The following is a 16,762-nucleotide window of genomic DNA, read 5'->3' on the forward strand; positions in this document are numbered from 1 at the left end:
TTAGTTCTGATTTAATGGAGGGCAACAATAAAGGAGATATTTCCCCTAAACACTTGACAAAAACTAAAAAGGGTCACAAGGCAAGAGATAAAAGTGTTCCTCCCAAGACAGTGGGAGGAGTACAAACAAGGATGGCCTATTCTAAAGGAGTTTCTCAATGAATAGCTCATTAATATGGAATATAAGGTCTGTAAACACTCAACAGGCCTTTGAGAGGGTAGTACTATTGCATAGACAGAAACATTTTAATTATGTTGCCTTACTGGAGCCTTTCCAGCATGTTAGACATATTGACATGTACAAATTGTGGTTAAATATGGGGACATCATGGCATAATGTGAATGGGAAGAATTGGATTTTTGTGGATGCAGAAATTCAAGTAGAAATAATGAGAGATACAGAACACTGTTATCTTGTAGCTTTACTCATTTGGGTGATGGGCAAGAGTTGGTGCTTACAGTTGTTTATGTGAGTACTGATAGAAGTGGGAGAATAGCTCTATGGGAGGATCTATATGACATGTCTTCACACATCACCATCCCATGGCTTGTGGGTGGGGATTTTAATGTCATTACAGATGACATTGAGAAATTTGGGGGTCTTCCTGTACAGTTTGCAGAAACAGAGGACTTTAGACAATGTATAGACATTTGCCAACTGATGGATCTTGGTTTTACTGGAAGTATGTTCACATGGTGGAATGGGAGATCTGATGAGGCTTGTATATTTAAAAGATTGGACAGATGTTTGGGAAATCAGGCTCTGCAGAATTGTTTTCCTAATTTTGAGGGAGAGCATCTCATTAAACAAGGTTCTGACCACTTCCCTTAGCTGGTAAATATGAGAGCAGACAGTAGACCAATTAGGAAATATTTCAGGTTTCTTAATTTTTGGGTGGAGCATGAATCTTTTCTAGATGTAATCAAAGAAAATTGAGTGGAATCTTATGGCTCAGACCCCTTCTTTAACTTTCATAATAAGTTAAAAAAGGTGGGAAGAGCTCTCTCTAAGTGGAGTAAGGACACTTATGGTGATATCTTCAAGAAAATTGCAACTCTGGAGGAAGTGGTGCAGGTGCATGAGCAGGAATTTGAACAGAATCCTACAGGGCTTAACAGGGAAAGGCTACAAAGGGTACAAGCTGATCTGATCAGGTTTTATGCTATTGAAGAAAAAATTTGGAGACAAAAAGCAGGGATGCAGTGGTTTCAGGATGGAGATAGGAACACAAAATTCTTTCATGCTCATGTCAATGGAAAGAGAAGAAAGCTGCAGTTACAGAGAATTCAAGATCATACAGGTATATGGCTGGACACTGAAGAAGAGATTGCGCAGGAAGCAATCAGATTTTTCTCAGACCAATTCAAAGAGGAAAATATCCCTACAGATTTCTCTATGCTTGATAAGATTCCTAAAATGGTTACAGAAGAACAAAATCAACAGCTCTATGAAATGTCAGATGAAGCAGAGGTGAAAAGAGCAGTTTTTGGTTTAAATGGAGACAGTGCAGGGGGTCTGATGGTTTCACAGGAAGATTTTTCCAAGCTTGTTGGGAAATTATTGCAAATGACTTGGTGAACATGGTGAGATCTTTCTTCTGTGGGCATGAACTCCCAAGGTATGTAACTTGTACCAATTTGGTTTTGATACCAAAGAAGAAAGAAATTAATACATTTTCTGATATGAAGCCAATCAGCTTGAGTAACATCACTAGCAAAGTTATCTCAAGAATCATTCATGAAAGGTTGATATATCTGCTGCCTGAGATCATTTCACCTCAGCAATCAGGATTTGTTAAAGGCAGGAGTATTGTAGAAAACATTCTGTTGGCTCAGGAAATTGTACATGATATTAGGATTAGAGAAAAGCCTGCAAATGTTGTCATTAAGCTTGACATGGCAAAGGCTTATGATAGGGTATCATGGTTATTTCTAACTAAAATCCTGAGGAGAATGGGGTTTGGTGAATTTACTATTGATCTGGTGTTTAGAGTTATCTCAAATAATTGGTATTCCATTCTGATTAATGGGCAACCTCATGGATTTTTCAAATCATCTAGAGGAGTAAAGCAAGGAGATCCACTGTCTCCTACTTTATTCATTTTGGCTGCAGAATGTTTGTCTAGGGCTCTCAATGCAATGCATACTGAGGCTGATTACAAGCAATATGGGATGCCAAAATGGAGTCTATATGTCAATCATTTGTCATATGCAGATGATACTATCATTTTCACCTCTGCTAATGAACAGTCTGTGAGATTAGTGATGAAGACTTTGAGTAATTATGAGAAGGTGAGTGGTCAGAAGATCAACAAACAGAAAAATGTTGTTTATATGCATCATTTGACATCTCATAACATTAAGGAGTTGGTATTTTCTGTCACTCAGATTCCTGAAAAGGATTTTCCATTCACATATTTGGGTGTACCAATTTACTATGGGAGAAGAATGAACATTCACTACAATGAGATAATAGAAAAGATTCATAATAGACTGAGCTCATGGACTGGTAAGTTGTTATCTATTGGAGGAAGGACAACACTGATTAAACATGTTTTACATAGCATGCCTATACACCTACTATCCGCTTGTGACCCTCCTAGTGGTATACTTGCTCAGATTCATAGATTGTTTGCTAAGTTCTTTTGGAGCAACTCTGTGGGAAACTCAAGTAAGCACTGGGCAACTTGGACAACCTTATGTCATCCACAAGAAGAAGGTGGCATGGGGTTCAGAAGCCTACAAAATATATCTAAAGCCCTCTTTGCTAAACTGTGGTGGAACATGAGAACCAAACAATCCTTATGGAGAACTTTCATGAGTAATAAGTACTTAAAGAAGTTTCATGCTGTGATAGCCCCTAGCGGATCAGGTACTTATGTGTGGAAGAAGATGATTAAACACCGAGATGAGATGGAACATGAGATATGGTGGAAGCTTCAACAAGGTAATTCTTATTTTTGGTTTGATAATTGGACAGGACTGGGAGCCCTATACCATATTACTCCACCAGATTTTGAGTGTGATCCCACAATCATCCTTGTAAAAGAAACTGCAGAAGTGGGGCAATGGGATGAACAGTTGCTAAGAAGAATCCTTCCTGAGGATCTAGCAGACCATATTGTGCAGCACATTAATCCACCAAATGAAAATGGCCAAGCAGATAAGGCTTTCTGGAAGTTAGATTCGAGGGGGAAATTCACAGTTGGGTCTGCATTTCAATTGCTCAGACAAAGAAAAGACCCCAGTAATATGTATAAGCAGATGTGGATTAAAGGACTACCAATAAATATATCTTTTTTTATTTGGAGATTTTGGAAGTTCAAGCTACCACTGGATGATAAGTTGAAGAAATGGGGACACCAATTCCCTTCCAGATGCTATTGTTGTCAACATCCAGAAGTGGAAGATACCTCTCATGTCTTTTTACACTCACCAACAGCTCAAGCCATCTGGAAGTATTTTTGTGGACCAGTGGGAATAAATATTGAGAATTTGCAAGTTACCCAAATAATTAACAGATGGTGGGATATGCCTAGTAGACTACATGTCAAATGCATCAACCAAGCTGTCCTTTCTATTATTATTTGGGAACTCTGGAAGAGGAGAAACACTATGAGACATGAAGGGAAGGTGTCAATCACAAAACTCATTTACCAGGTGATGCATACTTTGATTCAATTCATGAAGGTGAGGAGGAAATTTTTTAGATATGCACCATATAATTGGAGTGTGATTGTTGAGTCATTACAGAGATATTCTCCAAAGATAAGAGTAACACCAGTGACTTGGAGAACTCCAGATATTAGATGGATAAAAGTCAATACTGATGGAGCCTCAAGAGGAAACCCGGGTAGGAGTTCATGGGCCTTTTGTGTAAGGGACGAAAGGGGAGATATGATACAAGCACATGCCAGAGAAATAGAGGATCTTCAAAGCACCAACACCGAGGCAGAGGCCCTGGCCATTTTACAGGCTCTCATGTATCTAAAAGACAATCAGTGGGATCAAATAATGGTAGAGAAAGATTCACTTTTGCTGAAGAACATTATTCAAAGGACATGGGAAATTCCTTGGCAAATCATTACTATGGTGGAAGAAATTTGGAGAATAATTGAGGAAAAAGTGGTGGTGATAGAGCATATTTATAGGGAAGGAAACAAATTAGCAGATCACTTGACCAATTTAGCTTTGGACACAGGGGACATACAATTCAATTCCTTTCATGACATGAAGAGCCACTGTAAAAGAATTGTGAACAGTGACAAATTACAGCTGCCCTATCTAAGAATCAGATCATGTCAAGGAGACTGAATATAAGGGAAAGATGGGAGAAAAGGAGGTCTTCACACTCAAATCCTTTAGGAGGAGAATGTGAAGGATTTGGTTTACACTAATTGTTTGCTAATGGTTGCAGGTACACAAACTAACATAAATAGAGGATTTTTAATTCAACGGGTACCACAGAACAACCACACCGAAGGAATACCAACAAGCAGCGAAACACAGTGTAATCAGGGTACAGGAGAAAAAAAAAAGAATACAGATGCATAGCAAATATGATCAAGATCCAACTCAGGAAAGCCTCAAAGGGGATTTTAATTAATATAAGGTTGATCGATGTTCAATTCGTGGTATTAGCACCAAGTTGTGCTCAATCGAATGGACAAAAGTCAATTCTATATGGTTTAAATCACAAAGAGGAAGATACATATTTGATCAACCAAGCTTTTCAATCGAAACATAGGGAAGACAGAACAATGGAGATTACAAAACAAGCAAGAATCAAATGCAGAGATACAGAGAAGGTAAATATAGCAAAGAGAGAGGAAGGGACATACCAGATCGAATAGGAGAAAGGCAACAACAAGCTCAGTGTTCATACAGCAATCTCAGCATCACAAACGAGCTGGAATCGAAACAACAACTTCAGGAGCTGTGGTGCAGATGAATTGACCGAGGTGGAACTCAAACAACAACAAAAATCGAAAATAAGCAAGAGCAATTATGAGCAGCTTAACAGTCATACAAGAAGAAGAAAGGACTAAGGAGGAGCAGAAGATTACCGATCTAGAGGAATAAGAGATTGGAGCCGGAGAGCAGTCATGGACAATGGTGGAACTTTTGGGACAATGCAGTATTATAGAGAAAGAACTCTGAGTTACCACAAGAAGCAGTGAAGTTCTGCTTTTCTTCCACTAAAAAGTGAGTGACAAAAAGGAAAAAAGAGAGCAATGTCATAGACTCACAATGTTTTTCTCCCCTGGGCACTGGGGAAATATACTATAGTAATAAAAGATTGAAGAGGAATATATTGTGCAGGATGGGGTTGAGACATAAGACAACAATGATGAATGTGGCACTGCTTTTGGAGTATATTTGTGTCAAAATTATGATGTCCCAATTGAAGAGACATATAATACTTATGGCAAATCCCAGAAGGGTTGTGATGCATCCATATTATTGGATAAGAGTAGTGCATTCAAAAGTGAGAAGGATGCTGGACCAAACAAGAATTCTTTGAGGGGAATTAGAAAGCTAATCAAGATTTCTCATAGGAAAAAAAAAAAGAAAAAAAAAGAGGCAATTTCTATTTTTGTTTGCTTTCTTTTTCTGTTTTTTGTTTTTTCAGTTGGATTGGGTCTGTTTTGGGCCTGTCCGATTTTATTTGTTTGGACTTTGATTTTATTAAATAAAAAGCCCACACGGGCAAAGCAAATTTAATTAAAAAAAAAAAAGGTCTTACCTTACAAATAATAAAAATGACTTGTTCGTTAAGTTGTTCTTTACAAATATCAAAACGCTGAATAGTTAACACACGTTGAACCAATGATAAAGTCAAGATTTTGCAGAGGGTATTCAAGGTTTAATATAAATATATAAGAAATAATATTTAACCTAGACATTTTGGAACACTTAGAAAAGTTCAAAAGAACTACGATTGTTAAAAGCGTTTTCTTCTGCACTAAATAACTTTTCATCCAAAACACTTCTCCCATAATAAATTCTGAAATATTGCCCCAATATCTCCTTGGTAACTGCCTTGATTACATATCTTAACAAAACATGTGTCCCATGCATTCATAATGACTGAAGGGAGAATAATTAGTTCAAACAATTAATACAAAGTGAGTAAGCACTAAAATAGTTATTAAAATAGTATTAATTATTGAATGAGGTTCAATAATAATTTTGGTAGGCAGAAAAAGTCTAAAAACTGATAAGAGATCAAACTAAACAAGGTCGGTATCTATCTAAACGTCTATATAGAAACTGATAAAATTTTGTCAAACCGACTATCATGGCCTTGCTCCAAATTATGTCTTTTTAACATATATTTCAAAATGGACAACTCATCTTCTACATGAAATTAGTGACCCCCTTGATTAGACATTATATTCACCCATTTTCTTACTTCAATCCAAAGATCCACACATTATTGCCTTTATATTCCAACTTCTAATGAATCAAAATTAGGACTATCAAAATTAAGGATACAATTAAAACAATTTCCATGCTACTCCTATAACGTAGCTAGGCCTTATGTCTTTTTAACATATATTCCAAAATGGACAACTCATCTTCTACATGAAATTAATGACCCCCTTGATTAGACATTATATTCACCCATTTTCTTACTTCAATCCAAAGACCCACACATTATTGCCTTTATATTCCAACTTCTAATGAATCAAAATTAGGACTATCAAAATTAAGGATACAATTAAAACAATTTCCATGCTACTCCTATAACGTAGCTAGGCCAAACCCTAATCAGATATATGCGTTACTACTTACTAGGCATATCTAACAAAAGAGAAATCTCTACCCTGACCATGTTTAGTTATATTTCATGCTCTACATGGACTCTAATTTTTTTTTATTCAAGTGTTACTTAACAATGATTGAAGTTTGAAGTAAATAATGGCACAATTTACTAATTTTTCGATTCCCAAAGGTCAAATATATCACCATAGATTTTAGATTCTAGGACACGATAACTTATTGGGTTTAGAATAGATTATTGAAACTTAATTAATCAAATCTTTTACCACAAATATAAATTTTGAGCCAAAATTATTGAATTCTCCCGAACACGTAACTAATAATGTAGATCCGCCCCTGACCGTCCATAACTTTCCGCAAAAAGATAAACTAGAACGTTCTTATTATCCAATATATTTATAAATAAATAAAAAGGCAAGAGTAGAAAGAAATATTGCATGAGATTCTCCTTTGAAGTTTATAAGATAATCTTCGAAGAATTAGGGTGTGAATTGTGATTGTCTCTGCTGCCCTGATTATAGAAATAGTAATATTTGTCCTCCTATGACGTTTATACTAACCAAAATGAATGTAAACTTTTACCACTTAATTGTGATTAAACGAAATGTGTTCTTAGATTTATTTGTATGTTTTGTAATTTTAAGTTAATTAGTGTAACATACATATCGAATACGAGTAATTAGTAATCTTCACAGCGGCGAAGCTACTATGAAGCTTATGGGTTCGGTAGAATTTAATATGTTTGGCTCAAAACTTGTATTATGCTTAAATCTTTATCTTTTCTAGAATCTATATAACACATAAACTCAAAATCCTATCTTGATTCTTCATATACATATTATAACAACTTGCCAGGCCAATGCAATGTGACCTTATAGGATTTGATGTTCTTTTTCAGGAAAATATAATACTCCATTAAGCAAGAAAAACATATGGGAGACCAGGTCATGACAGCTGTTGCATGCCCATATGCATCATACTGAAAAAACAACCTCTAAGATTTCGATAAGAGGGGACCATATCTTGATAAAATTATGAACCCCTCGTCTTTTATTCTTTTATATATATCTTGTTCCAAGTCTTGATAATCAATACATTATTTGAAATATATTAATTTATGATTAAGTGGACTTTTTCTAACAATTCTTTAAAAAGGAATTAAATAATGCAAAAGACAAGTGAATTCTCTAGGAGTCAAGCTCCCTCTTCCAATTGTAACAAGTATAGCTAGGACACGTTAGCTAAAAATTAATTACTACGTAACAAATATTACTGAATTATTGCTTCAATCATTGAAGATTCCACTATAGTTTCAATTTACAGGTGTCCCTTGTTTCATTAAAAAAAATAAAAATTCAATGCAGCAATAGTCGGTAACAAGGTGTGTTGTGTTATTAAAACATGTTGGTGTGTAGATGGAATTAAATATAAATTATTCTCTGGATGCAAATTTCAATCAATTTATTTCTTTTATCAAGAATCATGAGTATATTCTCTTTGTGAAAAATGACTAAATGGGCATTGAAATAATCTTTAGCATGTTTAGATTAATATCACTAACCAATATACAGCTCTTAACTTTATTACATAAAAGTTTGAAATGTAAAATAGCAATTGGAATTACTAACTTTATACTCTCTCCGTTTTAATTTATGTGAACTCATTTGACTAAACACGGAGTTTAAGAAAGAAGAGAAGACTTTTAAACTTGTGATCCTAAATGAGTCATATACATTTTGTGTGATTATAAATCATTGCATAAAGGTAAAATATTTTCAAATATAAAAAATGATCATTCTTTTTTACACGAACTAATAAAAAAAATAAAAAATTACATACCGTTTAAATAATTCAGTTTTCCATATAGACACGAACATCTCCTATGAAATAATCAGGGAGTCAGAATAGCGTCTTTCAAACATATGATAAGATCATGAAAAGTAAATCTTCTTTCTCTTTGTTAAAATATTTTCTTGGTGGTTCAAACCATACACTAATCGACACGTATTGATATTTTTCAGATAAGCATACATTGTGATGACGTGTCTGTCAAATAGGTGGGGTCGACAATTCTTGTGGGACCTACAGTCGTCACAGTCGGTGTCAACACAGTAATTAATTAGATGAGTTGCTTAGGTACGACTCAGTCTACCCATATGCTGCCAAAAAATAACTTTTTGCAAATGTCAGGCATATTTAATTAAGTTGAACCCAGAAGTCAAATTCATTTTTATTTCTTATCATAAAATTATACTACTTGTAATAGTCACTACTTTATTGAAAATAATTTCAATTACACTTGACGAATCAGTAATTTAGGACGAGTGGATGTGCTAAATCCTTTTTAGTTGATAATATGACTTTTACGGCTGGCCACAACTCGAAATAGGAAGATGAGAGAAAGATAATCAGGGGGAGATATACCTCTCTGGAAACGAATTCACTTAAATCTATTATTTTTAATGCGGAGTTATAAATATTTATGAAAACTCGTTAAAACTTCAACAGAGTTAGATCTAGACTCGTAAATTTGAAAAAAAAAAATATAAATTTAATGTTGAGAACCTTAAAGGAATATAACCAATACTTATTCTACAAAAGACTTACACCAGTACCATTAGATATTAAGCATGAAGGGTTTTACCGCCATTGTTGAAATATATGTGTTTGCATGATTGCTTTTTTCATTTTAGCCATATATTCAATTTGTTTTATTTTTCTCTCTATTTTTTTGGACCAAGCAACCTAGGGAGTCAATTTCAGTCATTATTAGTACCATTAATCTCTAATTTGGATAACAGTTATTGCTTTCAATGAATCGAAATAAAGAAAATGAAAGACAAATCCCGAGTCAAATTCTCTGATGAAAAAGGTTGGACTATATAGACAACTTGCCAGAAATAGTAGAGTCGTGTGTTTTATAAACTTCTAAAGCGAACAAATTAGAAAGATTGAGAGAGAGTTGTAAACTAATCAAAGTACTCCATAAGTTTCTAACATATTGGTATTTATTTCATTCGAATTTGTTATTAAGAAAGTAGCAATATAGAGTATGCAAGCAGTAATTTTAAATTCAGAGGTTAATCGTATTCTGATAACTTTATATAAGACAAAGTTTAGTTTATTAGCCAAACAATAGCCATGCTCAATCAAAAAAGACAACACAAGAATATGTAGAAGGAATAAGGAAAATTAAAGAATTCCAACATAATAACGAACACACACACACACACAAAAAAAAAATGTTTGGTTGGAGTTTGGAGAAAACTGATTTATGCATAACTAGCACAATGTTTGATTGATTACAAGAGAGAGAAAAAAGAATCATTGAGGATAATATTTGGTTGCCGATATTAAATATTGCACAGATTAAAACATACTAGAATATAAACATTATGTATGTGGATAAAAAAATAAAAAATGTATGTGGATAGACTGTAATATTAATATCACCATCAAGCGTTATAGATCCCTCACTCCATCGTTCATTTTTTTGTGCGGAGTGCCTTTCAAATGCACTGATCTTTAATATTTACCCCTCAAATTGTTGGTCTTTAATTTTTGTCCTTCGCCTAAAATTTCTAGGTTCCTGGTTCGAACCCCCACTCGATCAAAATTAAAAAAATCGCCAAATAGAACTTGGATTAAGGCAGAATTCTGCCTGAAGGTAAAATTTTACCTTAAGGTGGAGTTTAAAACTCTGCCTGAATTATGCCTGCAGGCCGAACTTTGACCCAAATAGGCCTAAGTTTTCTATAAAACTCTGCCTTGCGAATTTTTTTTTTAACTCAATCGAGGTTCAAACCTCAAAACCTCATGTTATTAGGCGAAGGGCTAAAATTAAAGACCACCCAAAAATAAGGGCATTCCTACTAATTGCCCTCCATCGTTTATCAATATTTCGGGTCCAAGCCCAGCACTTCCCTCTTCAATTAGTGGGTTTTATGCTTACGCGATATAAATTCAAATTAATCAAATATCCAAACAAATAACACCGAATGATAAACAAAAAACACGACTATCGGAAAATAGCTTTACTCCCCACAAAAAAAAGGTAAACGTACATCCTATCGTCCCTTGAACCACTTGTGAGATTGCAATGAGCATGTTGTTGTTGCTGCTATTCAACACATAAATAATATCTGCATGGTAATATCCTCATAACTAATAACCTAACGATCCCTAAAGTGAAAAAAAGATCAAAGAATGTGAAATTGTGGGCCTAGAGATACCATCTCCGAAAGATACGAAGAGTACGATTTTGGATTGACTTTTGGAAGATGAGTTAGGTCGGCATCACATGCAAAAGCTTTTTTTGGGCCGTAGAAGGCATGGGTGGAGTGGGCCCATTCCTACACGAGTCATGTTCTAAAGGCCCCTTCATCATCATTTCGTCTTTATTCAAAGCTAACCTTTTTGTATTTAATATTATTTGGGTCCACAAACTGTTTGATTGTTAAAACTTTTACAACGATCACCACTCACGTCTTTTTTTTTCTCCATTCCATCATCTATCTAGTCTAGAGAAGAAGAATTGGTTTAAACAATTATTAAGAGATCGAGTGAGATTTGTCTATTCGTAATTAGAGATTTCGAGTAAATCCAATTCTTGCAATTGAAAATTTTTGAACAAACGCTTCTTTATTGAATGGATCGAACATTGTGAGAATTTAAATGAATCGGGATAGTGAGTTTTGAATATCAAATGGTTAAATTTAAGGATAACAAAGGTGTATATATATTTATTTAAACCCTCCTATCTAAGGGGACAATCTTAGAAGTTTTAAAAACTGTTACGGATTAAGTTATTGACCGGATTTATTTTCGAGGATTATTCAAATTGACATTTATAAGCCAAAGCTGTCAAACGAATTACAATGAAAGAAGTGTTTATTAGAGATTCTAGATCTGGCCATACTACTTTTTCCTTATTGAATGGCTATCGATCCTAAATTTAATAATATGAAAAGATGAACCACATATTTTTTACGAAAGTCATATAACCAAGAGAATGGTGAAACAGGTTACACATAATCTCAAATGAAACATAGATTAAAGAACAACTAGTCTATCTTTAGCTCCACTTTAGAATAGATCTTTAGCATTAGGTCGTTTTGATATTTGTTTGGCTAACTTTGTGCATGTGATTGAATGGTTCTTTTGTCACTCCTTTCTTTTGTATGAATGGTTTCAAATCCCTTCATGATATGCCAATTCGTAGACCTAACATGACAATTAATATTAATAAAAAAAGAACAAATGTGACTGTTGACCTTTTTCGTAATGACGCAATTCAAGTAACTAGGTATGAGCAGTGGAGAGGTTTCCAAGTTTGGTGGAGTTTTGAAATTAAAGTGTTTAGCATATGGCTTGTCCTTTTACCATATTTAGCTAATCACCGGCATTAGTTGTTTACAACTTTCTTTTGAGATTTTTTCCTTTAATTAGTAAGAAAAGCAAATAATTTCAAACCTCTCCATTGTAAAGGTCTTCTTTTTATAATCTTCTCAAACCAGAAGCAAAAATTATTCAAGACTATATAAAGTGATCAATTTTCCATCCCCAGCTATGCGAGAACTCAAAAGTAAATTAGATAGGATCTGGTAGGATTCCATATAAAGTTCAAATCGTGAATTCACCTCTGCCCATTATTCACCTCTCCTACCCTCCACTATTCATTGGCTCGTCCCAACCTAAATACAATCGAATCTCTTTATAATAGTCATGCTCTGTAATAACATTTCACTATAATAACCATGTTTTCTGTGGAATTGATCTTTCATGTTATGTTATACTCCCTCCATTCCATATTAAGTGACCTTTTAGACTTTTTATTTTGTTTCAAAATAAGTGACACTTTAGGATTTCAAGAAGAAATTAATCCTATTCTTCCAAACTTACTCTTATTTATAATAAAAAATCATTAAATAACTTTTCTTTTTCTAAGCATTAATTAGGGGTAAGTTAGTAAAATACTCATAATTTTCTAGGAGTAAGTAATTTCTTAAAGGGTGTGCATGAGCTAAAAGAGTCACTTATTATGGAATGGAGGGAATATTATTATATGGTCATTGCAATATACTTCGTTATAACAACTAAAAATATTGGAACAAACTACATTGTTATACAGAGGTTTGACTGTACATTAAAATATGTGTGTCCCTTATATACAACCAATATGAGAACTGAAGTGTGAAGTTTTTAAATGAACAAAAAGAAAAGGAAGAAAGAAAGGAGTGGAAGCAAACTTCCCCTGCCCAAAAAAATAGGAAGAGAGAAATAAATGAATAAGTGAAGGCGTGGCATAGAAATTAAATGGAGAAGAGCTGTAGGTTGAAAATAGAAACAGAAGGATCTCTTTCTCTCTCTTTCGCTCAACCGTATTGAATGCTACAATAAATCCATAAAGTTACTTTTTGATCTCTCAACAGTTAAGTATACAAAGAGAGTGACCATTCTGTGTGTTTTAGGTCCACACGGTGATTGCCTTTGCCTTAGTCAAAATTACCCTCTTCACAAAGTGAAATACCCCCCCCCCCCCCCCCCCCGTTGATATTTTTCTCAGGTACATTGGTACAATGACACCACTTACACTTTTTTCATGTCTAAAAAGTGAAAACACGACATAGTAAAACGTGTAATCCGCCTTTAGTTCTGATTTAAAACAATAGCTTAAAAGAATGCAACAATTACATACAACCTTTCCATACAACTAGTGGAAAAGATGGTATTACCGACAAAACCGTTTCACGAAGACAAAGTGAAAACATTTCTCGGAATTTATAGTTTCACTATGTGTATTATTGTGTTACTTCTTTAATATGTGAACTCATGCCACGAGTCAAATATGAACATTAAGGTTCTTTTTGTTGCTAGTATAAGGCTAGTTGATCGTACGTAACATATTCCAATACTCTTGATTCACGAAGAGACATAGTCCCTACATTATGTTGATTATGCGATCGAAACTACACTTAGCCCTTACTTTCCAATTTATTTTCATCTCAAATCCTCCACCACCCCCCCCCCCCCCCACACACACACACACAAAAAAAAAAAAAAAAAGATAAATTAAAAACTGTTCTAGTAAATGTCAGTTGTTTGAATAAAAACATGGAACCACGTCACAATTACTGCAAGGTTAAGATAGAGATTGCCAAAATCTTGCTAGATAAGAGTAAAAAGTTGAATCATAAATGCCAACTTTTCAATAGGAAAAAAAAAGAGAAGAAGTTATGGGGCCTTACCATTAATCAAAAAGATCTTTTTCTCAGCAGCTATAAATACAGCAAAGAGGAAACCAAAACTTAAGACAAACACCAGTGACATCAAAACTCAAAAATCTTTACTTCTCAACTGCCCCCTTCTTTCCCATTTTTCACTTACAAACAACAAACACAATAACTACATCTTTCTCTCAACCATTTCTCTGCATTTTTTACTTCTCTGTTTTTAGCTGAAATTTTCACAACTCAATCATAGATAACAAAATCATCAAAGATTTGACTTTTCCGAACTCTGTTTGTAACTCACCAGCGGCTCGGTTTTCTCCATTGATCCTCATATTTTTCTCTGGATCAGTGGTTTTCTTGGAACAATTCTTCTTTGAACCTCAGGGAAAAGGGGCAAACTTTTTTAGCACCCCTGTTTTCTCCTCTGTTTTTTCTCACCTTTTTCTCTAATTTTGTGAAGTTATAAATGGACAAAATCCAAGAAGACAACACTATGTCTTGCATATTTGATGAGGGTGCTCAAATTCGTTCATCCTTATCTCAACTAATTTTAACAAGTGGTACAAACACATTGGATTCAATCTTTTCTAATTGCCAAGAAACGAATCAAATTACTAGCCCTGTTTTTGAGCCTTTAGGTTCTTCAGTCTACCTCAGACAAAGAGATTTGCTAAACAAATTTTGTCAAGAAAACATAGCAAATATCCGAATACCAACAACTTCAACAACTACCCCTTTTCAAAACTCTTTGTATACACAAAGTTATAATACACAGAGTTATAAGTTTCCAGAGAAGAAAAAACTATACAGGGGAGTGAGACAGAGGCATTGGGGAAAATGGGTTGCTGAAATAAGACTTCCACAAAATAGAATGAGAGTTTGGTTGGGTACTTATGACACTGCTGAAGCTGCTGCTTATGCCTATGACAGAGCAGCCTATAAGCTTCGTGGCGAATATGCACGTTTGAATTTTCCTAATCTTCGCGATCCGAGCAAGTTGGGATTTGGAGATAGTGAGAAAATGATTGCTGTGAAGAATGCTGTGGATGCTAAGATTCAAGCAATTTGTCAAAAGGTGAAAGCTAAAAAGGGTGCCAAGAAAAAGAGAGAAAATGAGAGTAAAGTTAAAGAAACTGTGGATTCATCATCTTCTACTACTACTAGTGCTACTTCTTTGGTTGGTGATGTGATTTCACCAAGTGTTTCTGAAGATGGATTGTGGAAAAGTGAGAATTCGGATTGTTCTGTTTTTGGTGATTGCTTGAAGGAGCCATTAATGGAATCTGAGTTTGATAGTTGTTCACTTGCAAGAATGCCTTCGTTTGATCCTGACTTGATATGGGAAGTTCTTGCTAATTAGGACTCCCTGGGTCGTCATGGTTAATTAGGAGTTGTTTTTGGGACTTAGTGGTACCATCTTATGTTTTGGAAAATGTAAATGGTTAATTTTGAAGATTAGCTATCTATTTTATGACTACCTTTGTCAAAGTTTAGCAGTGATGGATGTCTTGAGTTTGTGTCTTGTGTTTCCTTATGGGATGAATGGACATATTTGAGCTCTATTTACTCCCAAGTATCTGTATGACTGTATCAAATATGTGGGGTTTTGTTATTTCAATAAAATTAGTGATATTTAAACTATTTTGTAGCTTGGCATCTATTTGTTTCAAATTTTATTTTGGGATGGTGATGTGAATAGGGAGAGAATAAGGGGAAAAAGAACTTCATGCATACAAAACTGTACTTAAGTGATGCAATGAAAAGTTACAACTCATACTAAGTTTAAAGTAGGAAAGCAAGATATTTCACAGAAAGAGTAATACTTCTAATGTGATGGTGATCTGGTCAAATCTCAGCAGAGATTATAAAATTAGATGATTTCGTCTCATCTGCTCAAGCTTTTGATGAGTAGAGCTATCGAATGTTGCTGATGAAAAATTCTAGGTGAACGTAAGTTATGTACACCAAAATTTTAAAGAAGTATGACGATTTGGTTTTCATTTGGATTCTCAAATCAAGTTGAGAAACAGCAGAAAGAAAATCTTGAGGAAAATAAGTGTGAAAAGGAGCAGTGCCACATATCTAGATTGCCATACCGTGTAGCATGTGAAGATGTGATGCACAAAGCTAGTTGACTATTTGAGATTTGGGAAGGCCACATGTGAACCGCAGAGCTCACTGCCAAGTCACTGTGGTCCAGCCCTGATGCTTCAACGCTCACCTACATTCTCTTTTCTGTTCTTTTCTTTTTTTTGAAAAAAAAAAAAAACTTTGACGTGTGTTCGGATTAACTTATACGCACCTCTATTAATTTCATCGGTACCAACAACCTCTCACCAATATAGGCGTTGAATAACTTTGCCCATCAAAACTTGAATCGATAGGAAAAAAATCGCTCGATATTGAGATTTGAACCTGAAATCTCATGATTTTCCCTCACTTAGGTTGTACGTTGGATTTTCTTTTATACAACCTCAAACCCTCCCCCCTCCCCCCTCCCCCCTCCCGAGGTTATGTTTCTCTTGAAAATCCTCCCTCCATACTTAGATCAGAGATGAAATTTAAGGAAAAAGACTCCTATCATATGATAAGAACTCATTAAGAGTATAATGAAAAGTTTAAAAACTAAATAGTTTTCGCATACAATTTGTGTACCTTTTTTAACAAATTAATAAGAGAAGAGTGTTCATGAAAAAGGAACAGTAACTCAATTTTTTTTTCTTTATCTATTTGAAAAGATATTCC

At 34.6% G+C, this 16,762-nt stretch overlaps 1 protein-coding gene across 1 annotated transcript; it reads left to right on the plus strand.

Moving 5' to 3' along the window:
• The first annotated feature begins 14,071 nt into the window (after positions 1 to 14,071).
• LOC132634800 (ethylene-responsive transcription factor ERF061-like) lies at positions 14,072 to 15,658 on the plus strand. The gene has a single exon (XM_060350885.1). It carries the CDS (start codon positions 14,484 to 14,486, stop codon positions 15,375 to 15,377), a length of 894 nt encoding a protein of 297 aa, XP_060206868.1. The 5' UTR covers positions 14,072 to 14,483; the 3' UTR covers positions 15,378 to 15,658.
• Positions 15,659 to 16,762: the final 1,104 nt, after the last annotated feature.

The sequence above is a fragment of the Lycium barbarum genome, chromosome 4, assembly GCF_019175385.1.
Source record: "Lycium barbarum isolate Lr01 chromosome 4, ASM1917538v2, whole genome shotgun sequence".
NCBI classification, from domain to species: Eukaryota; Viridiplantae; Streptophyta; class Magnoliopsida; order Solanales; family Solanaceae; genus Lycium; species Lycium barbarum.

What these genes read in the sequence shown, in the direction of transcription:
- LOC132634800 (XM_060350885.1), top strand. Translation starts at nt 14,484, where the DNA reads ATGGACAAAATCCAAGAAGACAACACTATGTCTTGCATATTTGATGAG.